We start from the raw sequence: 27,530 nt of genomic DNA on the forward strand, positions 1-27,530 counted from the left end.
CTACAGAGTGAGAGCCTGTCTTAATAGGAAAAAGATGGAGAGACACTATCCATGAGTGGCCTGTCTGTACTGGGCACTCACCTGGGTTAGCTCATTAGATCCTCATAACCATAGGGAACCAATCATACTTCTAGTCCTCCTTACGACAGAGGCAAAGACAGAAGCTGAGTATCAGGTCACTTGGCCAATGACACAGAGAAGCCAATGGTAGCATTGAACTTGAACCAGATGCACACTGCATTTCCTGACTCTTTGCTTGATACTGGGCAAGAAATACACTTGCCCAGTCTGTTGAAAACATTGTGGGACAGGGTCTTGTAACAGTCAGCTTTTCCATTAATGCTGCATAACAAATGCCTCAAAACTCAAGATAACAGCATTTTTTTTATTGCTTATGAGTCCAGAGGGCAGCTGTGTGGCTCTGTTAATCTATAGAATTTGGCCTTGAAATCCTTCCTAGAGTAAACTGAGGTACACTTACCTATCCAGTGGCCAGCAGTCTGACCAAGGGTGGCCGCAGCTCTTCTCCACATGGCTCATCCTCCAGCAAGCCAGCTCAGGAATATGTTCATGGAGATCACCAGTCTCTAAGACAAGAAGTGGGAAATGCATGCATATTTTCAATATCCCAATCTGAAATCACATGACCGAGTTCGGAGTCAGTGGGAGGAGGCTCTATGCACACGCAGAGGGTAAAAGACACATGGCATGAATGTAATTGGTCCCGCAGGCCCTTTCAGACATTTCCACTCAACCATTTTTAGTTCTCAGTGGCCAAGGACCAAGTCCCAGTTCTTGGTCTTCGTTATTTAAGAGGCACTGTCTGAGCCTAAAACTGGGACAACAGTGAAACAGGATTTTTTTTTTTTAGGCCACCAACCAGCTCCCAAATCATGACATGGAAACATTATTAGCTGTGAAGGTTTGGCCTTATCTTAGCTCTTATTTTAATCTATTTCTCTTATCTACACTTTGTTTGGGGACTTTTAAACTTTCTTTTAGTATATCTTACTTTCCTGCTCTCGCCATGTTGGCTGGCTGGCTGGCAGCTGCCTGGCTTCTGGCTCTGAATGTGTTCCTTTTTTCTCTCTCCTTCTCTTCTCTCTCTCTCTTTTTGCCTAGATTTCTCTCCTACTTACTCTTTGTACCCACCATCCCCGCCTATCCCTCTCTTGCCTAGCTAGCTATTGGCCGTTTGGCTTGTTATTAGACCAATCAGGTACCATAGGCAGGCCAGGTGAAACAAACGCAACCCATCTTTACATGATTAAACAAATGCAACATAACCAAATGTAACACATCCTTCTAACATTAAAATAATATTCCACAATGCAAGAGCCTAAACCCATCCCAAGAGAGAGGATATTTTATTAACTGAGTAGAAATGAAATGTCATCATGGGAAATGTGATGGGCAGATAGATGTCCCATAGATCAGGATCCGGGAGGGCTCTGTGATGAAGACCCTCTAGGTATCATCTTCTAAAGAGGCTGCCATCACTCTGCGTTCCAGCCAGAAGAGAACGAGTGAGGAGGAGGGATTCAGAATTCTCTGTGACCGTGTCTCTTCTGCTCATGTCCCCTTGGACAGAACATGATCTCACAGCCTGTCCTCCCTGCTGCAGAGCCTGGGATTGTAATCCTTCAGCCATCTGTTATTGCAATGTCAGGGGCTGCTCCAGAGGAAGAGGGCAATGAGTGGTGGCGCCCGGCTACAGCCACACTCTGTCCTATCGACCGAGAGCGAGGGTGGCTTGGTGACGGAGGTCAGCTGCAAGAACCACGTGGTAGTAGCTCCAGAGTTTGATAGCTTGTGGGTTTCTAGAAGCAGCCATGGGAAGGATAATAAGAAATGGAGATAAGCTGGTGCATGAAGAAAATACCTTGAAAGTTGGATGACAAATGGCCAGCGTGTGTGAGCTAAGGGAAAGCCCTGAGGTTGATGGCAACTGCATGCATGCATCATTCATGGAACGGCAGTCAGGGAGATGGAACAGCAGAAGGACTGCCATGCACACATCACGCTGCATCCTTTAAGGCAGAGCATTGAGACCAACAGCTGTACCTATTCTGTGACTTCATCTATTTCTACCTCGGTATGGAGGGTCCGTGCAGGTCTGACTATCTGGGCCTCAGCCCTAACTATCGCAGAGGAGCTGGACTCTGCTTTCGAACAAACGGTTTCAACGGTCTGAGCAAAGCTTGTATTCTCAGCTCACTTAAGGGCATGAGAGGAGGAGCAGAGAGGTAGAAACACTAAAGCGTGGTGTGTTGGTGCAGTGTTGGTGGTACAGTAGCGAGCATAATCTGCCTTCCAAAGCCTGGTGTGGTCATCAGGCGTCCAGTGCTGGGGCAGTGTCTGCTCTCATCACCCCATGGACACACGATGTCTCCATCTCCTCCATGGCCTGCTCCCTCTAAGCAGGTGAAGTGGCACAAGCACTGACTGACCTACCTTCCTGTGGCTCAACACCCACTCCTCTCTGAGCCTTGAATTCTGCTGTATAAACAAGGGGAATATGAACTCTCAGCGAGTCTTCCAGCTCTACAAATGACCCCCACTGTTGTGAAGTCCTCACGGTGCTAGCGTGGACGGCAGAAAAGTGATCTCCACCATACCCGCCTGAAAAGGGCTCTCTACTTTCTACTTCCCAGACCCTGAGCCTGCAGTAAAGGCATGGTGCACTCATCAGTCTTTGCACCCCTGAGACTAAATACCCGATACAAACAACCTGAGGAAGGAGAAAGCCAGTTTCAGAGGTCGTTGTCCATCATAGCAAAGAAAATTCACACTGTGATGAACAGGAGCCAGAGCTGAGCCTTCCCAGGGAGGGAGGGGTCAGGACAAGAGACAGCTCCCAAAGGCACAGTTGCTGGTGGCCCGCTTCTCCCAGCCAGGCCCCACCTTCCACACTTCCACCCTGTCTCAATTTTAATTCCACCTCATCACATTTTAATTCCATCAATTGATTAAACTGTTCATTGTCTTGGAGCCCTCCTGATCTAATCCTCAGAGACATACCCAGAGTGAGCTGTGTTAGTCTCAACCCCATCCTGCTAACAGTCAAGATTAAAGGTGGCACAAGACAAAGGGATTAAGGTCATCGATGGAACAGAGGCTGCCAATCAGCTTGATTCGGACTGGAAGAGTGTTGGCCTAAGAAGGGATAGTATGATCACAAGGATCCTTCTAGAAGGTAGAACTGGAGGCAGAGGGAGAACCAGAGGGATGTCGCATGAGAAGGACTTGGCTGAAGGAGACTGACTTTCAAGGTGTCAGGATGAGGCTGTGAGGCAGGTAACACAGGCAGCTAGGAACGGTCGAGGAGACTCACCTGCGTGCCCCATCTGTGGCATTGAGCCCACTGGGTTAATTGTGTAACTCGCAGGAAGAACGTCCAACCTGGCTTTGAAATGGCTGGGCCACAGGACTTGTCATTTTTCCAGGAAGAGTCACCAAGTACCTTGGAGCTTCCTGGCAGCTAGAGAAAAAGAAGAAACTGGTTTCTCCGTTGGCTCTCTTGTCAATGTCCCAGAACCCCGAGGGGAAGATCAGGAGCAAAGCCAGGCAGCTGAGCCTTGAGCCTGTAGTCGGAAAGAGAGGCTGTCAGGAACCTGATGCCCTCACAGATCAGAATAGTGTCATCCTGTGCCAAGAGCCACAGGAGAGCAGCCCTGGATCCCAAGGGAGAGCTTCCTGAAGGAGGTGGCAGCTGAGTGAGCAGGGAGACGATTGGCATGAACCAGGTGAAGGCAGCTGTGGAATGTGTGCCAAGCCTGTGAACACGCGTGGCTGGATCAAGCACCTGCAGACCAGAGAGGAATCATGTGCACTTATTTAACTGATTTAAACCAGAGCTCCTGCTCAAGCTTCCCGTCGCTGTCATTCACGGGGGGCAATCCTCAAATGCACCGCAGCTCAGAGTGGCCCTCCAGGAGCGTGCTAGTTCTGTCTCCCTTACATTCATTGTAATTCCTTCCTGAAGACGGCCAGATTCCAGCTGTCACAAGACTGCCCAGGTCACACAGGGACAAAGGTAGAGGTGCAGTAGAACCCAGCTCTCCTGTCCTTCAGGGGCATGCGGCCATCCCAGGGCAGGGGGAGTTTTCTAGCAGGGAAAGCCCAAAGGAAGAGGGCCTTCCCTCCATTTAGAGGTGGCCCTAAATGCGTGTACAGGGGACGTGAAAGTGCAGTGCAGAAGTGGGGTCATCTTGTCTCTGACCTCCTGCCACTGCCATCGCTGACCTGAGCTCGCATCACCCACACAGACTCACAGCAGTGCAAGGGTGGAAATTCCCACGCCCCTGTGGGTCTGGACCCCTCAGCTCCTTGATTTCCTAATGTTAAACGGTGGTGAGCGCAGAGCTGGCAGTGGGCCGTCTGGCTCATGTGCCCCCCCAGCACTGTCTCTCTCTAGCTTCCTGCTGGCGGCAGCAGCGACCCTGCCTCGTGCTTCCCTTAGTTGGTAGGTGTCTATGTCCCATTCGACAGCACACCAGCGTGAAGCTAAGTGGAACCAAGTCTCCTCTCAGCCTTTCTGTTCTATGGGATTTCCTCATGTTATAAGGGGTTTTCTCATGTTCTATGGGGTTTTCTCATGGTCTGTGGGCTTTTCTCATGTTCTATGGGGTTTCCTGCTCATGACCTTGTTCTGCTCTTACCAAGGACAGCAAGTGCCCTCCCTGTACCTAGCTTCTGCCAAAAATGTTCCAAGGTTCACAGTGTATCCGACAGCTTCCAGTGCTGACAGGGTTGGGTGAGGACAGAGTCCCCACGGTGGCTGACACTTAGCTACAGCGTGCACCTCGATACCTCCCTGTAGAGAGTTTCATATACCCCAGGCCTCCCTTATCCAGAGACAGAGGCAGAGGAAACAATCTTCCTCACGGGCTCCAAGTGGAAAAGTCACAATCCCAGACATCCTGCTTCACGTTTCTGGGTACAGAACAGTCTATGCTAAATTTAGATCACAGAACTCACACGGATAAAACCAACAGCAGGGGCTGCATGAGCAAAAGCCAGGAGTGCCTTCTGGCCCGGGACTCAGGATGCAAAATAGCATTGAGAAAGCAAGGAGAAGAGAGAACAAAGGGTAAGACAGTGTTCCAAGGTCTGGCTCCAAGTTCTTGTTATAGACAGAAGGTTTGCATGCCCATAAATTCATATTGAGGCCCTAAGCACCAGCATGGCGACATTCAGAAGGCTCTTGGGAGGTGATTAGGTTAAATGGGGTCATGAAGGTGGGGCCCCTTTAAGTGTCTTTAGAACAGAGACAAAAGTATTCATTCTCTCAGTGTGTGTGTGTGTGTGTTTCTGTTTGTCTTTCTGTCTTTCTCTCTCTCTCCATCTCTGCTCTGTCTCCCTCTATCTCTAATCTCTACCTCTCTGTTTGTCTAACTCTCTCTCTCTCTCTCTCTCTCTCTCTCTCTCTCTCTCTCTCTCTCTCACACACACACACACACACACACACACACTCATGGAGCAGGTGGCCATACATCAGACCAGAGAAGTAACTCAGTGGTTCCTCTGTTCAGACTCCCAGCCTCCAGACTGTGAGACTGTCTAAGCCTCAGGCGGGCTATTCCTTCCAGCAGCTCCTGTTGACTACATCAGCTCCCAGGGACCATTTCTGATGCTCAGAAGGAGACTTCAGGAGCACCTAGCTCCAGGGATTCTCCTGGTCTCGTCTGTCCCTGGCTCATTTTTCTAATGGCCCACTACAATTGACACCCAGCTGTGAGCACAGATGTGGGCAGACAATTCCTAGTCTTCAGCACACCACATGTTCTCCATGGCCAGGAGCCCATCCATCCCATGTACTGTGTACAGTGTGGATGTGTATGCAGTTAGTTCTCCTCAGATAAGAAGCCAGCCTCGCCTCCCTGTGAGGACATCCTGGGAGCTATTCCCGCAGAGGCTGCTCGGAAGTCCAGTGAGACCAACCTGTCTATCCCAGGCAGGTCCCTTATGACATGTGTTGTGCTGTTGGCCTAGCAGCCTTCACATCTACACCCTCCTCATACAGACCAGACTGTGCTTTCAGGCCAAGTACCAACTCTCTTCTCACCTGCAGAATGACAACCCTGACCTTGTCATCTCAGGGGTCCGTCACAGGAGAACTAAATAAAAATAAGAAGTCTGCAGAATATGCTGTGCGTGTGTGTATGTGTGTGTGTGAGAGAGAGAGAGAGAGAGAGAGACAGAGAGACAGAGAGACAGAGAGACAGACAGAGACAGACACACACACACACAGAGAGAGAGAGAAAGAGAAAGAGAGAGAAAGAGAGAGAAAGAGAACAAAAGGTGGCCACACACCAGTCCTTGACACTGTTATTTGCCTCTGTATCTGCCAGGGTCGTCTGAGGATCCTGTCTCCGCCTCCTGTCTCGTCTCAGGAGTGCTGGGGTCACAGACGCACACTGCCATGTCTGACTTTGCCTGGATTCTGGGTTCTGAACTCAGATCCACCTGCTTTCTTGGCAAGCTCGTTCTTTACTGAGCCATCTCCCAGCCCTGGTGATGCTTTAGGTGGGCATACAGCTATGAGAATTCTCCTTGCTGGTCTGAGGACACTATTGTGACTGCCAGACAGAAACATTTCCAAAGATCTCTTTTCATTGCATGATTTTTTTTAAGTACTACTTTTACACTCCTGCAGAAATGCCCCCCTTACCTTGAGGTGTTATTGCTAATTAGTATTATTAATCATTTGTTAACTTTACACTTTCCGCCAGGCATTCTCGGCCAATGCCCTTGCAGCTTGCAATGCCTTGTAACTGGAGCACAGGCAGTGTCCCAGCTGTGTCACATCTTGGTTTGTGTTGTCATGGTTGGTTTTTAAATCTTCAATTTCTTTGAGGAATTTTCTCTTTGACTCAGCCTCTTTTGCCCCGGGCTGGCCTCAGACACACTCTATAACCGTGTAAGTTGCTGTGACAAAACACCGTGACCAAAGCAGCTCGTGGAAGAACGGGTTTATTGGGGTTTACAGTTCCAGAGGGATGACAGTCCATCTTGTCAGGGAGGCACGGCAGGAAGCGGCAGGCGCAGAATCTTACTTATTTATCAGATTAGTTCAATCAGAAGGCAGAATTATTATCCTCCAATTTGCTAATCACTACTAGTCACTGACTAGTAAACTGTACCAAAGCAATGTATCACTATGTGCTGATCACAAAGGAAACCGGTGATTGCCCTGCTAGCTTCTCCACACTGCAGGGTCTCCCATATCCTCATACAGAACAGGAGCTTCTGGTCCCAGTCCCAGTAACATTGTGTAAAGCTCCACAGAGCCTCAACATCTCCTCCTACATCCCTTCACAGATGTGACAATGAAGAGACCTTGAGCCTGCACTGGAAGCCCCGTGATGTCCCGCTCTTAAATACCAGTCTTGACAAAGCTCCTATTTTAGAAGTCTTTGGCCTTGCACTGTGCAAGACCAAGAGCTTAGAGCATCTCTCTGCACAAAGAACCATTGGGCATGTTCCATGTGATATTCCTTTGTCACAGGAAAGAAGCCTCCAGACCTCTCTGGGCTTTGCTCTGCAAGAGGTCAAGAGCATTCAAAGAGAGAAAGTAAGGCTGTCACCACAGTGCAGTGTCACAAGCTGTCAGCTCAGAGCAACTACCTATACATCAGCTAACTCTGTCCAGTTGTTCTGGGGACCAGAAGTAGGAAGTCAAAGGACCAGCAGAGCCATATTCCTCTGCTAGCTGGTGATGGTGGACAGAATCTTTAGTTCCCCAGCACCCTTAGTATCTCATATTCTCAGTACCCTAGCATCCTCAGTCCTCCTGCATCCTCAGTGCTCCTGCATCCTCAGTACCCTAGCATCCTCAGTCCTCCTACATCCTCAGTGCTCCTGCATCCTCAGTGCTCCTGCATCCTCAGTACCCTAGGATCCTCAGTGTTCCTGTATTCTCAGTACCCTAGCATCCTCAGTCCTCCTGCATCCTCAGTCCTCCTGCATCCTCAGTCCTCCTGCATCCTCAGTACCCTAGCATCCTCAGTGCTCCTGCATCCTCAGTGCTCCTGCATCCTCAGTGCTCCTGCATCCTCAGTACCGTAGGATCCTCAGTGTTCCTGTATTCTCAGTACCCTAGCATCCTCAGTCCTCCTGCATCCTCAGTCCTCCTGCATCCTCAGTCCTCCTGCATCCTCAGTACCCTAGCATCCTCAGTCCTCCTGCATCCTCAGTCCTCCTGCATCCTCAGTCCTCCTGCATCCTCAGTGCTCCTGCATCCTCAGTCCTCCTGCATCCTCAGTACCCTAGCATCCTCAGTCCTCCTGCATCCTCAGTGCTCCTGCATCCTCAATCCTCCTGAATCCTCAGTGCTCCTTCATCCTCAATACCCTAGCATCCTCAGTGCTCCTGCATCCTCAGTGCTCCTGCATCCTCAGTACCGTAGGATCCTCAGTGTTCCTGTATTCTCAGTACCCTAGCATCCTCAGTCCTCCTGCATCCTCAGTCCTCCTGCATCCTCAGTACCCTAGCATCCTCAGTGCTCCTGCATCCTCAGTCCTCCTGCATCCTCAGTGCTCCTGCATCCTCAGTCCTCCTGCATTCTCAGTGCTCCTGCATCCTCAGTCCTCCTGCATCCTCAGTGCTCCTGCATCCTCAGTACCGTAGGATCCTCAGTGCTCCTTCATCCTCAGTACCCTAGCATCCTCAGTGCTCCTGCATCCTCAGTGCTCCAACATACTTAGTCTTCCTGTACCCCCAGTGTTCCCATACCCACAGTATACCTTGGCTGGCAGCTGCATCCCCCCATCCCCCTCCAAGTTTACATTTTCACTGAGACTCAGCATCTGTTCTCCAATCTCTTTAGCCTACGAAGACAGGAATCAGATGAACCAGGCCACCCCTAGTGACCCCCATCACCACGCACACCAGGTGGCTGTTTGCAGAGCTCACATTCACAGGTACCATATGGTAACAGGTATACAACTTAAGCCACGACAGAAGGTTACAACATTTGGTACCCTCTGTCTAGACAAAAAAAGGAAGGAAATGTAGACTCTATCACTGAGCTACATCTCCAGCTCCTAGTGTGTATTTATAGTGCCCGTACCTCAGTAGGAGCCAGGTAGCATACTAATGATGTGTGTGCTGGCATTCATTACTAGCAACAACGTCAATATTGTTATGCCCAGTTTCCTGGTGGGAAAGCTGAGGCCCAGAAACTTGAAGGAAGTGGTAAAGCCAGGGTTTGAATGTGGTCATGAGGAGGCTTCTGTACTGCCTACTTGTCTGACAGCAGTGTCAGGGGCGAAGCATTTACTCTGGGTCATGGTCAGAGGCTACAGTCCATCCTGGCAGGGAAGGCCTATGGCAGGAGTGTGCGGCTGCTTCTCCCATCTCTGAGGACCAGGAAGCAGAGAGACATGAATATCAATCCTCACCTCACTTTCTTCTTTCCTCCCTTTTCTTCACTCTGGGGTTCTAAGCCATAGAATGGTACGATCTTCCCTCCTCGGTTAAACCTCTCGGGAAACATCCTCAAGGACACATCCAGAAGTGCGTCTCCTAGGTGATTCTAAATCTAGTCAAGGTGACAGTGGAGATGAACCATCACAGCCATGGCTTTTATATATATCACATGTTTGTACAGTCAGAATATAGACACGAGGGGGCTTTGCAGACACCAAGGCTGAGGAAGAAGGCTCGAGGCAGGGATGATTTGTCTGGGCCCCACAACTAAGGGGCAGCATCCTGAGATGGTCCCAGCTTTCTGTGTTTAAAATACACGGCGCTGTGTCATGGGTGATGTTTGAAGTGCAGAGTTAGGCTGTGATCGATTTCAGTTCTGTTGAGTCTGTGAGGCACACATAGCTCCAGACACCACTTCACTGATCTGGAAGAGCTCAGGGCTGAAAGTCTGACCCACACTTGGCCTCGCAGGATGCAGGGTCTCAGAAATTCACTACAGCAACAGAAAAGAACTCCAGCGGGTACCACAGACTGAACTATGTGTCCTCCAATTCACCTCAGGGCCCCAAGCCTACAGAGTGACTGGGTCTGGAGATAGACACGCAAGGAGGTAATTAAGTGACATACAGTCCCAAGGGTGGGGGCTGATGCATAGACCTGGCATCCCCACCATGGAGGGACATAGCCAGAAGCAGCGTATGCATGCAACCATGATCCACCAACTGAGTTCACACAGCATTTGGTCCAAGGACACAGGCAGCCTTTTTTAGTATAGAAATAACTCAAAGCCCACCTGTGAAAATGTGACATGATCATGCAGGGGGGAGTTATTTGATAATTTTTATTGCTGTAATGAAACACCATGACCAAGGCTTATAAAAGAAAACTTTTAATTGGGCTTGTAGTTTAGGAGAGTTAGCATCCACCAAGCAAAGGCATGGTGGTAGAAACAGCTGGGAGCTCACATCTTGGTCTTTAAGTAGGAGGCAGAGGGTGAACTGGGAATGAATCTTTTGAAAACTGTAAGTGATTTCACCCAGTATTCCCAGTGATACACCTCCCCCAACAAAGCCACCCCTCCTAATCCTTCCCAAAGGGTCCAACAAGCATTCAAAAATGAGCCTATGAGGGTCATTCACATTCAGACCTCTGTAGGGGACACACCTAATGATTACACAATAGAGATTCTACCTCTCAGGCTCTGCAGCTTCCCATCCTCCATCTACCTGCACATGGCACAGCATGAGGAACCAATCAGTGATCTGGAAATGCTCCAAGCATGGACCAAATGAGGCCACGGTTTCTATCGGTTTGCTCAGAGACTTTCTCGTCTAGAGGCCCTGTAGCGACGAGGTGGGCAGGCCTGCTTTTCATCCTGCCCGGATCCCACACAGCTAGCTTTACACGGAAATAAAAACACACAAATTGTATTCATTTAAATACTGCCTGGCCCATTAGTTTCAGCCTCTTATTAGCTAATTCTCACATCTTGCTTTAACCCATATTTAGTAATGTGTGTAGCACCACAAGGTGGTGGCTTACCCGGAAAGATTCAGCATGTATGACCTGGAGGCTGGCTCCATGACGTCTGTCCCAGAGAGGAGAGGAATGGCGATTTGACTAACTTCCCTTCTTCCCAGCATTCTGTTCTGTCTACTCCACCCACCTAAGGGCTGGCCTATCAAATGGGCCAAGGCAGTTTCTTTATTAACCAATGAAATCAACACAAAGAGAAGACTCTCCCACATCAAGGCCCCATTTTCAATCTCCAAGGGACAGGTGATGCTTAGAACTTACTAGAATGAGAGGTCAAGCCGGGATCCTGGAAGCTGACTAACCATAGTGGCTGGAAAAGCAGAGCTCTTCTGTCTCTAATCTTCCAGGGTGCAGTTGCCGCCCACCCCACGGCCTTCAGAGCCCTTTCTTCCAGACTGCAAGCATGTGACCCTAGGGAAGGGAGAACCTGTGAATCTGTTCGAAGAGGCTGAAGACAGGAAGGTGTTTCCCGACTTCCTGGCACAGGATTCAGAGTCCAGCCAAGGGCCATGGTGGTCTCCAACAAACTGAGCTCCTGCTGCTACTAATGAACAGCCATAGGGCTGGTGGGTCCCTACACAGCCCAACACACTGAGGGTTCCTCAGGCTAACATGGAGCTCACACCAGCAGCATGGCTCTCAGAGGCCTGAGTAAGACATGTGAACGAGCTCACTCTGGGTTCCCTTGAGCTGTCATGAAGGCTACTGTTGGAGGAGCCACTTGTTTGTTCCTGCCTGCTCGGCCCTGAAATAACCACACAGAAACTATTCTAATTAAACCACTGCTTGGCCCATTAACTCTAGCTTCTCATTGGATAATTCTTATATCATAATTTAACCCATTTCTATTAATCTATATATTGCAACATGGCTGTGGCTTACTAGCAAGGTTCCGGCATGTCTGTTCCCACCCGCAGCTACATGGCATCTAACTTTGCCTTCTATCTCCCAGCATTCAGTTTAGTTTTCTCCACATAGCTCTACTCTTTTGCCCTATCACAGGCCAAGAAATTGGTTTCTTTATTAACCAATGGTATTAACAGTATGCAGAGGGGAATCCCACATCACCTCTCCTTTTCTGTCTAATCCCACATCACCCAAAAAACCTGACAGGTGGGCTTTATCATTTCCATTTCATGAAATCAAGCATAGCAGACAGGAAGTGGTTAACTAGTCCTGGGTCACACAAGAGAAGCAGGGCAGGATGTGAAGCCCAGGCTATCTTGGCTCCCAGGCATCATGGGACTGGAGAGCAGGGTTTTCTTACTGTGAACTCAGTCCTGAGGACTGACAGCTTCTGCTCTCAGAAATATCAGTCTCTCCCTCTGTGTTAGTGATGCAATTCCTGACATGAAGCACTTGAGGATGGATGAGTTTATTTGGGCTCATGGTTTGTGGGCATAGTCAATCCTGCTGGGGAAGGTAGAACAGAAGCTATGCTAGCCATGGCGGCAGAAGCCTGAGGCGGCGATGTCCAACCATATCCACAGTCGAGAAGCAGACAGACGAGAGCTGGAGTTCTTTTTTTTTTAGTCCAAGACTCTAGCCCACGGTTGATGCCACCAACAGCTAAATAAGCCTTCTTGCCATACGTTAAGCCAATCTAGAGACTTCCCCACAGACATGCCCACAAGTTTGTCTCCTAGATGAGTCTAAGCCCAGTCAAATGGTTGGTGAAGCCTAACTGTCACACTCCCATCCTGACCATAGCAGAGGCTGTCCTTGGAGCCTCACTCCAGCCCCAGGCCCCAGACCCCAGACCCCAGGCCCACACTCCTGTGCTTGCTCTGCTCTGGAGGAGATGACTGCTGAGCTGAAGCTCAATGGACAAGAAGGTGGACAGTCACTGAATCAGAAAACAGAGAGGAAAGGGCATGTGTGCCCGTGGGTGTCTGCATTGCTCAAGTTCCAGGATGTTCTTCAGCTGCTGAAGGTTCCCTTCCTCTAGCTGCCTGGAGCACCCTTCAGTCCTCTCCCCCATACAGCTTAGCTCCAGGTGGACATTCTCATAAAAACATTTCTTATTGGAGAGCGTCTTATGCTATAGCAAGAGCCAGAAACCTAAACAAGCCAAAGCCCCAATAGCAGCTCCATAGAGCAATCATAGAAAGCAGGAAGCATGCAGCTCAAATACCTGGAAATTAGCAAGCAAAAGGGTGACCCCAGTGGTCAGGGTCTGGATGATCTGTTCTGCACCGGAAGGGAGGAAGGGGTGTGCTAGAGGGTGAGACAGGTGTGTGTGTGTCTGTGCATGTCTGTGTATCTCTGTGTGTGTCTGTGTATTCCTTTGGGAGGAACAAGGAGCTTCTTGCTCTTTGTCTCACCCCAGGAGTCGCTTGACAATATCCCAAGGCCTTTTAGATGGTCACAACTGGAGGTAAAATTCAAGGACAGTGTCAAACATCCTACCATGCACCAATGCCCCCACTGCAGCTACTCAGCCCAAGATGTCCTTGGTACCAAAGTGGAGGTCTCTGTTGTAGGGAAGGGTCTAGATTTACCACCTAAGCCATGCTAACAAACATCACCCTGACATCTGTTCTCTGCCAGGTGCCTCCTGGTGCTGACAGAAGGTGATGGTGTGTGTGTGTGTGTGTGTGTGTGTGTGTGTGTGTGTGTGTGTGCTCATGCGTGTGTTTTGGAGGGTTACTTAGGATCCAATAGCAGTGCAAGAGGGGATGCTGGGAAGAAAAAAGTTTAGGGAGTGAGAGAGTCAGACCCTGGAGATGTCAGCAAGGACAAAGCTGCAGAAGGAAATTATGATGAACTCTGTGCGTTGAATTTGGCTGAATTCTTCAAGGAGAAAGGGGAGGGGCAATAGCTTCCCACATTTTGTAATGGAAATACACATACCAATAAGGTGAGAGAAATATTTTCATGGTCACGAACTCTAGGCCTGTTTTACGACATGAATGTTATATCTTGAACTTGAAAGAAAATTTCAAAATACAATAGCTTGGCGTGCAGTGAAAACCCAGCCACTTCTCACCTGTACCATTAATTAGTGCTGGCAAAAGCATTTAATTGAGTCTTCCAAAGAGACACTTGGAAGCAGCTTGCAGTACCCTCTGGGCTCAGTGCCTGGAAAATCTGAAGTCGGCTTGGCCACTTTACTTTTCTACTTAAAAAGAGCAATTTCTCACGCCTGAGGTGTAGGAACCATGCCATTAAGGACACTGCCTGCTGTTTCTGGAATGGACTGTCCATAGGGCCCATCACCGCTGCCACCTCTCCCCGTAGCAGGAAAGATTGAGGACAATGAATATTCAGGCTTCTGCACTGAAAGCACGCTGTGTGATCTGGCTGTTATGATCTCAGGGGTCTGCTTGTACAAGGGTTAAAATACAGTTCCTCCAATGGCTAGAAATTTGCAATGCTTGACTTGGAAATACATCTATCAAGTGAGCGTGTGGATCGTCACTCTCCCACTTGAGACTTATTACACTCAGGACATCCACATTCCAGAGGGTCATGTGGAAAGGGCTTCAGTGACGTCATTAGGTTCAGTCCTCTTCCATCCATAGAGACAACTTTGGGGTTGGCCATCTTGTAGCTGTGGATGTCCCTCAGACACCCAGTGAGGATGGGCCAGGCAAACAGGAGGTGCCCAGTGAATTTCACTGGGACGGCAGTTCTGGTGGGGGAGCTCTAAACAAGTTTTGGTATGCTTGATACTATCCAATTTTCCCCCAGGATGAGGGTCAGGACTGTAAATAAAAGATAAATGGGATGACTGTCCCGGAAGATGGATTTGAATACTGGGCATGCTCTGTTTCTCTCTCTCTCTCTCTCTCTCTCTCTCTCTCTCTCTCTCTCTCTCTCTCTCTCTCTCTCTCTCTCTCTGTGTGTGTGTGTGTGTGTGTGTGTGTGTGTGTGTGTGTGGAGGGGGTGATTGATAGACCCAGGCTCTCTCAGCACACTTGGTGACGTCAGGAAAGTTGGTTATGTCTCTAGGCCCCTATCTACCCATTTTTACAGTTTTTGTACAGCCTCCAGGAGATCACAGGCCCCTGACAAGGGTATGTCCAGATAGTGGGGCCTGATCAAGGTCAGCATCCTAGAGGGCCAACATGCCAATCTCTGTCGATTCTTCTTCACAGCCTTCCAAACATTTCTGGGCAAAGCAGATGTCTCCCGAGAGATGGAGGAGGTGCTGGCTGAGAGCTGTGTGCAGAGGAACGTCCACCTGGTGTCCGTGCTGGAGCTGCTGAGGGCACCTTTTGTCCGCTGGCAGGTCATCACTGTTGTTATCACCATGGCCAGCTACCAGCTGTGTGGACTCAATGCAGTGAGTACACTTCCCCACCCCAACACACGTGCACGCGTGCGCGCATGCGCGCGCGCGCACCCACACACACATCAACAGATAAACTGAGGGAGGCCAGAATGTGGGTGGCTCCGAATGTGAGACCCGCATGTCTGACTTCAAGACCCAGCTCTGTAAGCCTCTCCTGAGGCTTACATCTGTGGAACTTGCTGGTCCTCACTTCCCACCTCTGTAGAATGGGATAGACTGGAGCAGACTTATCCACACAGCCAGCACAGTTGTCCCTTGCACTGTCACCTGTTGCCCTACTGTGTGTCCCTGGAAATAAAGTATCATGGCTCTCAATAAACAGGCACAGGAAGACACAGGGACAGAGGACCAAAATGATTTAAATAGAAGCAGTCTTGGTGGTGCTGGCTTCATCTTACTGGAGCCAGAGCTGAGGCCTCTCTGGAGGCTCCAGGCCTCTAGCTCTCTCCAGTGTTCCAGAAGGTAAAATCCCCAAATCCAAGAAGTAAAGAAACTGAGTGTGGCTGCTTCTAGGGAACTGAGGGAGACGCCTTGCCTTGGGATGTGGTCAGTTCTCTATCCACCAGGGATGCAGACAGGTTTTCAGGCACACAGCACTGAGAGCATGAGAGAGAGAGAGAGAGAGAGAGAGAGAGAGAGAGAGAGAGAGAGAGAGAGAGAGAGAGAGAGAGAGAGAAGGGTAGCTGTGGGGAGGACCCCCAAAGAACCTAGATGATGGAGCCCAGCCTTATACCTGCTCAATGAGATTGAGAGTCCGGCACCCCTGCTATTGTGCGGGGTAGTCCTCAGGTGGGGGAGGGAGTGGCAACAAGAATCCTGTCCAACAAAGGAGAAATGACTGCCTAGGAAGATAGCAGCCACACGTTCTGCCTGATTTCAGCATCTCCATCTCCAGATTCTATTTTTGGAAACCTTGCTGTAAAATGAGATCACTGGGCTCCTTAGTCATTTCTGCCTTTTTGCCTTGGTCTGGTTAGGTAAGAAGAACAACGTGGAGCAGGGAGTAGAGAGCTCAGCCTAGGCCCAGGTGGCCACTGCCCATCCTGCCATTTTTCCTCCCTCGGACAGGTTCAAGGTCGGGCATATCAGACTCTCCTTGTTCTGAGGGGAGAGGAAGGATGCTCTGTTTCCTAAGGCTCATACGTGGAGTCTTAAGGACATGTGGAATTCTTGCTTAACGAGGCTGTTAGATGGAGAGCCATGACATTGATGGGCAGACCCTTCTCCTCCACAAAGGCCTAATTTCCTGTCTGCATATCCTGTGATGGATGAATCCTGCCTGGGTGGCTTTAAGCCCCACTGCAGAGGCTGCAGAATGTTTAGTGTCATCCCTGCCCAGCTGCAGACCGGAGGTCAAGCTGCCCTGGCTGAGAACCACTCTATTAAACAGACCTTTTGGATTGCTCTGGCCATTGATACCAGCATCCCTGTCGGCTTCTGTGTTCTCTAGAGTGTGCTGACACTGAGTTAACAGTCGTTGATGCCAGCGTCCTGTTGGCTTCCGTGTTCTCTAGAATGCACTGACACTGAGTTAACAGCCTTTCACTACCTCTAAATTCCTTTGCCCTGTTGGGAAGACCTACCATCTGTCCCCTTTCAGTCACCAATCAGACAGGCTCCAGTCAAGACTCAGAGTTTTCAGTGGAAGTGGCTAAAAGTTCCCGGTCTGGTGGGGTCCGTGGATCTGGAAACTCCGGAGCCCGAGGTAGAGGGATGGGAATTTGACGTCAATCTGCAGAGTAGCCTGAGCAGCCATTCTTGGTATCTGCAGTCAAACTAGCAGGGGCCTAACAGCATATTGCCCAGCCATGTGGCCTCTAAGATCATGTATTTTTAAAATAAGATCAAGTGGAGCTCAAGGGCCTTGATGGTGTTTGTTCCTCCTCTCCCTTGCCGCCTCCCCTCCTCTCCCTCCTTTCAGTACGAAGGAATTCTCTAAGAAGGAGCTAAGAGATAGGGAGATGCCTGGTTGGTAAAGTACTTACTGTGTGGGTGAGGACCTGGTGTCCATCTCCAGAGCCTACGTTAAAAAGGTCAACAATGATGGCACATGCCTGTAATCCCTGCACTGGGAGACAGAGAAGTGGATCCTGGGACTCATTGACCTAGCGATCAGGAAGCCCAAGCTAGGGAGAGACCCTGCCTTGAAGATCGTGATGGATACACCTGGGATGATGCTCCACATACAAACACACACACACTCTACACATATGCACACATGCACACGCACACACACAAATGGAATTGTGGCAGACTAACATCTGAGTTGATTCAGGGCACTCACCAAAGGCATTTTATGGGTCAGGGCTTCAACTTGGTAACAATTCCCTCTTGTGTTCGTTCTGTGTATGGCCATTTTCAAACCCTGCCTATATGAGCTGGTTTAGTGCCAAGGAACTTTTAGTCTATGTACATCCTGGCCTGAGGCCTAACCTGGTGTTACATGGCAAAGCTATTGATAGAACAAGGATGGGGGCAGGGAAAGCACCCATGCTTTTAACTGGTTAGGGACCTGAGCAGGACACACAGAGAAGAAGCAAGTAAGGTTCTGCCCAGCAGGGATGAAGCCTAGGCGAGTACCTGGAAGATGTTTAATAAATGAGCAAGTTTTTCATGCTAGGCCTTATAATAGAGCCATAGATCATGATCTGCAGAAAGAACACATTCCTGGGAAAGTGTTATATAGATAGACTATGTCTCTCCAGTGTATCCATTTCCTGTCACTGTTGGACAAAATGAATCACAGAGCTAACCAGAGGCTTCATCCCACTTGTCAACAGACAGCTCCGGAGGTCAGAGGTCCTCAGATCAAATCAGGCCACCCTCCTCCCGGACACACCAGGAGACAATCCACTCCTCTGTTTTCTCAGCCTTCTCGGAGCTGCCCACTTTTCTTGGCTTGTGGCCTCCTTCCTCCTTCCTCCATCTTCAGAGCCAGCAGCAATGCATTATGTTTGACTCTTTCTCCCTCCTCTCCCACCCTACATTTCTGAGCAACTCTGCCTCCCCGTTTCCGCTCTGTAAGGAGCAATGGCATCTGCAGCTCTCTCGGGCAATCCAGGGAATCTGCCACCTCAAGGGCCTGGCCATGTTTAGAGTTAGATTTGCCATGTAAAGTGAGATTCCCAGAGCATGGTTCTGATTATCATGTCCAGCAAGCGTGTCCATCGTCTTGCTCTGGGTGCAGTAGTTTGAATGTGGACCGTCCTCCACAGGGTCATGTGTTAGGGCACGTGGTCCCCAGGTGGTGGCTGTTCGGGGATACTGTGGACACTTAGCAGATGGAGATGAGCATGAGCAAGTATGTCCCTGTGGTTCAGGTCTAGGGTCCCAGCCCAGGTTCCCATTCACTACTTCTTGGTCTGCGAGACTGTGAGAAGTCTCACCTCCGTGAATCCCAGCACGCAGCACGACACACAAACAACGAGCCAAAACAAATCAAAAACAACCCGCCTAAGTTACCTCTTGTCAGCTGCTTGATCACCACCGGAAAGGTCACTCATACCCTGGACAAAGAGGAGGCAGCCATCGGCATATGTTGGCAAGGAAGTTCAGACCGCATCTCTTAGCCCATGGCCATGGTGTTTACAGCCAAGAGAGTGGGTTCCCAGCGGGTACCTCTCCACTCCAGCGTCATTGTGTGGGATGTGGCGCTTGTGTTCTCCTCAGACCTCTCTCAGCCATGACGGGCTAGAATGATCGCCTAGCATACTGCCTCATCAAAACACTCACCAGGAGCTAAGAGGGAGGCATTTGAACTTTGACATGAAGACTCAGAAAGACACTGGCCCTGCCCCTGTTAGGGTTCCTCAGAGATGCATCCCCAAGGAAGATGGCCTCACAGATGCCCCCTAGACAGACCGACTACAGAAGTGTCTGCATATCTCCATGGGGAGACAGAACCATCTGGAAAGTACCTGTTTGTTATATGAAGGCCTTTTCCGGATGCTTCAGCATGTTAGAACCAGTGCAGGAGGGAACATGGGGTCACCTGCAAAAGGGGAGGTGTGTGCAGCTGCTCACGCTGACTTTGTGAGGTAGGGGCAGCCCTGGCTCCATGGCTGCGTGACTCTGAGTGTTCTAGACAATTCCTCCCTCATGTCACAAGGGCCCGAAACTGTCAAATCATATCATCTTCCGTTCACACAGAGGTCAAAGCCAAGGCAGTTACTTCCCCTTCCTTGGAATGAGGTGTAGGTGCAGGGTGCTTCATGGATCAGGCAGAATGGGGCAGGATAGTTCTGCAGACCTCACAGGCTCCAGGCTGGGGTTGGGGCAGGGGTGAAGGGCAGCTCCTGTCTGGTGATGTCTAAATGCGCTCAGCGAGACCGCTTAGCCCTCTCCGTGGCCACACTACAGTGAACACAGAATGCCAGGCACAGCGACCCTTACCACTGACTTTCAACCTGCTGAGGATGTCTGCGGCTGCGCCACTGCACAGAGAAAAGAAACTAGAAAAGAGCAGGGTCACGAAAGGCAGAGGAGCAGTGAGAGATTCAGAGCTGAGATGATGCAGAGCTGGAGAAAACTTCCACAGGAAAATACATGCCAAGTGTGGGTGGGGGCTGCAAGCTCTGTCTTCCCGTGAGTGGAAGGCAGAGAGCATGGTGGCCCTAAAAACCAGTGAGTTGGGGTGACAATAAATAATCCTTTTAACCAAGCCTGCAATCCAACCGTGACGGGGTCTGGGAGAGCATGGCTACCCAAAGGGGAGGAGCTTGTGTGACAAATCCGGGAACACTGTGGGTTTGGAATGATAGATAGCCTCAAACACTCAAGAACTGGCGGGCTAGTGAGGGGCTGCCTCTGTTCCCTCCAAATTTGGTAGCCAAGGTTTATATTGGCAGACTAAAATCCCACCTCCCCCAGCCACTCAAATGGGAGGCAGATAACACAGGACAGAGTCCCCTTGCTTCATGTGAACATTAAGATCCATGTCTGCCAACTGATGGCAAGGATCAGGACAGTAACTGATTTGAGTTGTCTCTGGGTGTTCATGAGGCCTTGTGTAGAATTACCTGTCACTGCAGACCTACCCAGCTGCTGGCTACAAGCCTCTCAAACAACTGTTTGTAACAAGATAGGTTAGAAACAAGGGCTTCCTCACACAGGCGTCAGAGCAGTATAGACAGAGTTGAGCCTGAGCTGTGAGCATCCATGGCTTTGCCAAGAGCTGTCACCGTCCCAGTGTTTCTGTATGTGAGGTATGTGAGGGGACCCAGTGAAGAAACTGCTGACAAGTCCATGATATGATTAAAGGTTTTTACTATAGGAGAGACAGACAGACAGAGAGAGAGAGAGAGAGAGAGAGAGAGAGAGAGAGAGAGAGAGAGAGAGAGAGAGAGAGAGAGAGAGAGAACAGCTGGAGACATCTGGAAGAGTCCAGAGCAGAGGGAAGTGGTAGACTGGATATGATCAGGGCTAGGGCAGCAGGAAAGTGGAGGAGAACAGTAGAGATAACAGGATAGCAAGAGATAGAGAATAGAGCAGAGAGGAGTGAGAAAGTGACTAGTGAGCGTAGAGGAGGTGAGAAGGATAGAACGCTAGCAAGGACCTTAAAGCCTGTAAGAGGAACTTGGGATACTAAGGGAGCCCAGAGGCCAGCATGGGCTTTGATATGATGTTAGGCACCTCATATGTCCCCGATGCCAGGGGTGTGGGAAATGATTCCCTTTGGTAGATGAAAACCAGTTTCACAAGCTCCTGAGCCATGCTGGCTTTTATCTAACAGTCAGAGACCCTCCTATAGTCCAGGTTGAACTCATTTCTGGATATTGGAATTGCCTTTGGGGGTTCAGGGGGTAGGAGTTTCCTTTGGACCTTGCTGAACATGTACAGTTACACAGACCTCAGAAGCATTGTGTGTACCGTATGTACTGTAGTAGATCCACCATAACAGTTACCCAGACCTCGGGAGCATCCTTTGTGCCGTATGTACTATGGTAGATCCACCATGACAGTTACCCAGACCTCAGGAGCATCCTTTGTGCTGTATGTACAGTTGTAAATCCACCATGGCAGTTACCCAGACCTCAGGAGCATCATTTGTACTGTATGACTATGGTAGATCCACAATGGCAGTTCCTAGTGGGTGAGAGTAAAATGTTTTGTGGAGTAGAAACCGTTTTTGATCTTCACAGAGCATGCTAATCAAGAGGACTATTGAGGCTCCAACCATCACGTTCTCCAGCCTTGACCACAGAAAGGAAAGTGGGCAGAATAAAACAAAATAAACTTGAGAGCGTGCCTCTTTGATAAAGTTTCTTTAAAAGAAGAGGAGGAAGAAAATGGTGTTGGGCAGGAGGGAGAGGCTGCCAGCGAGATGGCTCATCCTCTAAAGGTTCTTGCTACCAAGTCTGACCTGCATTCAATCCCTGGATTCCACATGGTGGAAAGAGACTCCTACAACTTTTCTTCTGACCTGCCCTCCACACACACACACACACACACACACACACACACACACACACACACACACACACACTGGTTACATGTAAATAAATGTAAGTAGAATAAAAAGCCTCCTGCCAGCCCCACCGATATTTCTTTTGCTACCCCCTAACTACAAGGCAGTCTAGGAATCAGAGTCTCGGGTGGGCAGACATCACTCCCAGGAGCACAGAAGTCTTTAGTGAAGAAGAGAGGAAGCCACATGGCCATACAGCGCAGCTCAGCTCTGAGTCTGGACTCAATGGCACTGTGTAGAGAGATCCTCACACCTTATCCTAACTGAGGAAGGAGGCTGAGGTCTCTGGGTGACATGTCTTTTCTTTTCTGTATTACAGATCTGGTTCTACACCAATAGCATCTTTGGGGAAGCGGGGATCCCTCAGGACAAGATCCCATACATCACGCTGAGCACTGGTGGAACTGAGACCCTAGCTGCCATCTTCTCTGTAAGTCACTGAGGGCTCCTGAGAATGCCCCAGGGGCTACATGACACACGAGCACCCAGGGGAACTAACAGGGCTTGTCTCACGAGGGTGGGCCTTGTCACAGGACCCTGTCTGGCTTTGGGACAGGCTCAGACTCCATGAGTCTTCACCCACCTGGGCTCTTTCTCACTGTATCTCCTTTCCTTGCATCTCCAATGAAAACAAGCCGAATCCTAGCTCTGGCTGTGTGATGTGGGACACAGAAGTGTGCTCAGCTTCTCTGAGCCGCAGCTGCTTCTCTCTTGAGGAAGTGCTCACATTCGTGTTCTCGTGGGAGTGTGGTCTGTGCTTCTCTCTGTAGGCACACAGTGCCCCTGAGGGGCTTCAGAAATGAAAGCGGGATGAACTGACATCTCTGACATGGCAGAGTGTGGGTTCTGACCTCGAAGGAGATGCTCAGGTGTGCAGTCTCCCCTACTGATCTCCATGACAAGGGTGATGTCCGCACAAGCAGGCTGATTCCCCATCCCATTGCCCACTTTTTTGGTAGACTCAGTTTTTCTCCTTGCCTTCCCAGAGCGTTCTAACAAGCTACTTCTTAAGAAGGATCTGATCTGCTTTTGGTTAAAGGGGAAAACCTTTCAGTGCTCTTCCACCTGTGAGCATCACCAAAGCCATCTCTAGCTATAGATTGCTCCAGTCCCACTACTAATTCTGACTTTGATCAACAGAACTCAGTCAGCCTTGGGTGGAAACAGCAGAGGAAGGAGAGTGGGCTTGGAGTTTGGGTTCTTTTGGGGGGGAGGGGGGTTGTTGCTATCAGAAACCAACACCAACTTAGGGAGGTACATTTGTAAAAATCCAGGAAAACTTAAAAGAATGAAGAGATGCCCTCTAATTAGGCTGTTTGGATGGCCTGGGAAAATGCCCGCTCGTCTCTACACTGTGTACAGCTTTCTCTGTTCCTGGGAGGCAGTGGCCCTGTCTACATCCCACTGGGTCCTGCTTTTCTAACAGCGGCAGGTGCAGACTGACCTCCCTCCTAGTATTGATTTGGCAGCTTTAATGGGGTGCACCATGTAACCAGTATATATGAGAGTTTGCTTTGGTGATGAAGGCTGTATCGGTCCTCCCAAGCCTCTGTTCCATTTCCTTTCTTAGCCTACTCAGAACACAGATGGTCTGAGTTCCCATGCCAGCTCTGCTTCTCCTGAGACAGGTGACTCTCTAAGCAAGTTATATGACGTCCCTGTGGTTCACTTTCACCATTTCTATAAGGACACATTCCTGCCTCACAGACATGGGCTGGGGAGTAAACAGATGACATTAAGTGACTGGCAGGGCTGGAGGATGATGCATGCTTAGCAGGTGCCTACCATTCTATGTGGGCAGGTTAAGTCACGCCCTGTCACCTGAAGTGAGGCTGTGGTACACGTCCTTGTGTCCTGGCGGAGAAGAACATAGCAGGGACACTGTGGGAGTCTGTGTGTGTGTGTGTGTGTGTGTGCGTGTGTGCGTGCGTGCGTGCGTGCGTGCGTGCGTGTTCATGTTTAAGCTTCAGAACTGGACAGCTCTACATCCCATCCAGAACATCCACTTACCAGCGGGCTGTGCTTAGGGAAATTACCATACATCTCTGAATGGATCTGCACATTTATAAAATCAACTTTTAACCCTTGCCATCTGTGGCAGGTAAAATTAACGGGTCCCAAAGATCCGCAGGTCTGAAGTCATAAGCCGTGAGATGCTGTCAGAGGGAACTTCACGGGTGGAAGTGAGGAGTTGAGCTATGGCAGTCCCCTGGGCTTATCTGGGCAGACAATGGACCTTTGAAGTGACAAAAGGTCAGAGGTCAGGATGTGAGGCGTAAGGGGCACCACTATTGCCTGGAATGGATGTGTAGAACCTGGGAAGCTTCTGGGAACTGGGAAAGCCAGTCTTTTCCTCCCCAGGGTCTCCACTGTGGGTTTGTCCTGTGAGACCAGCTCTGGACCCCTGGATATCCAAACCATAAACTGTTACCTTTGGGCTGGTTTAAGCTGCATTTTAAAGTAAAAACAAGCTACTTTAACGCTGCAAGAAAAGGTTGTCATGGAAACAGAAATCAAAGCCTATGGCAGCTCCTTCTCCTCCCCCAAACTCAACATCCAGCAAGTCCTCTGCTCTCCCCAAAGTTTGTGTGACCTGCTTTTCAGGGCCACTCAGACAACTTCATCTGACCCTTCGGGGTAATTTCCTATCAATAAAAGAGCACCTGGCTTATTTTTTCCACTCCCTTTACTGAGATTTTTGACAGTCTGCTAAAATGGCTCTGAGGTATAATAACACCAGGCCGAAAAGACACTCTCGTTCTTTTGATCTACGGTTAATTTGGGCAGCGGCCATCCCTCAGCTTGGTGGCTGTAAAAAATTGCCATCTTGCAGAACAGCTGGCTTTTCCAGGCTGGTTCTTTGGGCTTCAGCTGTGTTGTTCAGATGAGTGAACTTCCAGGGAGTGTCATTCACCCATGAGAATGCTCATCCACTGTGGTGTGGGCAGGAGAGTAGGGAGCTAAGATTGCATGGACCCAGAGTCATGGGGAGCCAGCTTGGCCTCTGGTAAGAGGCAGGGACTCTGCTTTTAAAAGTCGGGCTCAGTTATATAACATAGTACTCTCTTTCTCCAGGTCTCATAATATCTAATATGTTTGAATGCTTGTCTTGCTATCTGCTACTATTCTCTAGCTATTTTGACTGAAGCTCACTTCATAGAGAAATGTAAACATCAGATTTCTTCTCCTTCTATTTCTTAACTATGTGGTTTTCCTATGAACAATATGAATATTTATTGCCTCATTTCTAGCAGGCATTCAATGACAGGTATGGACTAAAATGAAATACTTGATTAGCATAAGTTAGAAGCATGTAGTATTGTTATTAAAAATATAACTGGTTGACATTTTTCATATTAAAACATTTTTTAGATACTTCAAAACTATCTGTGGATACTAGTTTATAAAAAACCATATAGGTACAATATCCTATAAGTTCGCTACTTTCTTCTAAATTCACAACTGAACCTCTATATTCACTAATACATGCAGGCTGCATTTTGAGAAATGAGTAATTAACATATTAAGTTGTACATATTAATCTTGGGGTCTTGTTGATTTCTGTGAACAGAGACAGGGTGACCAATTTCAAACAAAAAAGCATCATTTTCCTAATTGTTTACATAATAAGACTTCTCTACTATAAACTTAGTATCTAATTCATGCCCCTTCCTCTAATGTTCATATTTTTGCAGCTGACCAGGGAAATTTATCATGGTCCTGAACATATGAATAGTCCATCTGAATTTATGCCAAATGTCTACAATTCTGTCTGTCCACTTCTGTCCTGTGAGAGTAGCTAAAGTGGAGGAAAGCGGGAAAATCTGCTGGACATCACTAGTTGATTTGCTTCTGACTCATTGCTCAAATATGCATTGTTGAGATGTTCTAACTAGTCAAATATGTGGGCAATTAAGATATCAGATGCTATAGAACAGGTAGCAATGTCAACAGAGACTGTGAGACAATATTACAAGTCAATATAACCGGACTTGTCTGCTAATGGCAACTAGAGGCTACATAGTAAATTCTAATATCCTACTCATTTCCAGAGTGGCATACATTAATCCTTTAACAGACAGCTTTTTCCCCCTCTTTATTACTTCTGCTCTTCTCGAATATTCTAATATTACTCTAGGGAACATTTTTGTCATTTTGTTTTTGATGTTCCAATTTAATATATCACAGACTGGACAACAATTATGTCACCTAAATATAAAGTTTAACACAACTAATGAACTAACCAATTGTGGAAATTTGAACGTAATAAACTTAAAAAAAAAGTCGGGCTCACAATCCACTGCAATGTGGTCTTGTTTGTGGTAGCACAGCTTGGGACTATGCTGTGTTGAACTACACACAAATCTGTAAGGATTTCCGAACTTCCCAGGGGTCCTGCCATTTCAGCGTCATGGTCTGTGTTCTCTGTGGTCTCTGCGGTCATGGTGTGAGATTCCAGATCTAATGTATGCAGAGCGTAAAGGCCAGGGTAACAGGGCTTATTTGGGCTCACTGGTCTCCCGGCCCTGTTGCTGGTTACAACCTGGGTAACTTTGAGGACAGACGTCCAGTTTTTCTGACCCCCACTTTCTTCTTAGGGAGTAAGTGGTGTTAACCGGTCATCTTAACAGGTGTTGCAGGGGACACACTAATCTCAATGGAGACTCAGTAGCCTGTCACTTGTGACATGACTCCATAATATTCATGTGACAAAATCCCCAGTCCCTCCCAATGTCACCTCATCTGAAGACAGGTTATTGCAGGTGTTGCTAGTTAAGCTAGGATTGGGTTAGACTGGAGTGGCTTGAGCCCACAAATTCATTATGTCTTTACAAAAAAAAAAGATATTTTGGACACAGACATACAGGGAGACCACCACATAAATATTGGAGTCTTGATGCAAAAAAAAAAAAAAAAAAAAACAAGGACATAAAATGCAGAAGAAGGTCAAAGGTCACAACAGATCTCAGAAGGCAGGGGTGGGGCTGGGACTGATCCTCAGAAGGTAGGGGTGGGGCTCAGGAAGAGCCTCCCCTGCACCCTCACCGGGAGTAAGACTCTGCCAGGATCTTGATCTTAGAGTTGCGGCTGAGACAGATGAGGAACAGCCCTGCTGTCTGAGCCCTTCTGTCTGTAACACACTATTATTGCTGGAAACGGATGCAACCACTATTGCTTGTTTGAGACAGAGACCTAGATCACAGAACAAAGTGTAGAAAAACTCAGCAGAGAAGACACCCATCAGGTAAAACAGAACCAGCCATCTGTCTTGGCCCCGCCCCACTTTCTGAGCAGCTGCTTAGCAACCGCCTCTGAGCTGGACGGTTCTGAGAGTTAGAACTAAACAAGGGGCTTAGCTCCTGCAGATCTGACTGTTTCAGCATCCGCCTTGCCCTGTGAGAGTTCATCTCTGCACGAAGGCAAGATTTTGATCTTAGAAGCCACTCTGCACTCTGCCCATCCAGGACTGAGTCTTCCCAATTCTGATTCCCAGGCTTCTGACTCTTGCCTGCCTGACATGCTTGAGGAATGTTGCACCTAGTGCCCCAGAAGCTGCTGGGACGTGCCATGGGGTTAATATCCTGGTTGGGTCCAAAATGCTTTTGCATTTTGGTTGAAATGTCCTCAGCCTGTTTTAGTATATTCCTCTTAGGGACCATGCCTCACACCACCCCATCCACCCCATCCCTTGGGAAGGACATTAGTGCAGAGCTGATGCCTTGTCCCTCATACTTCTGCTGTAGACACATGAATGGGTCTTACACACATTTGTCATTTAAATAGAAATCTCCAAGCAAA

General features: G+C 48.9%; 1 protein-coding gene across 1 annotated transcript in view; it reads left to right on the forward strand.

Moving 5' to 3' along the window:
- Slc2a9 (solute carrier family 2 member 9) overlaps positions 1-27,530 on the forward strand; it is a 138,669-nt gene that overhangs the window by 61,791 nt on the left and 49,348 nt on the right. The window contains exons 7-8 of the mRNA XM_038344433.1: positions 15,069-15,256; positions 22,051-22,161. Of these exons, the coding sequence (XP_038200361.1) occupies positions 15,069-15,256; positions 22,051-22,161 (299 nt within the window). The remainder of the gene's footprint in view (positions 1-15,068; positions 15,257-22,050; positions 22,162-27,530) is intronic.

This window comes from Arvicola amphibius, chromosome 1 (genome assembly GCF_903992535.2).
Source record: "Arvicola amphibius chromosome 1, mArvAmp1.2, whole genome shotgun sequence".
In the NCBI taxonomy this organism is placed as follows: domain Eukaryota; kingdom Metazoa; phylum Chordata; class Mammalia; order Rodentia; family Cricetidae; genus Arvicola; species Arvicola amphibius.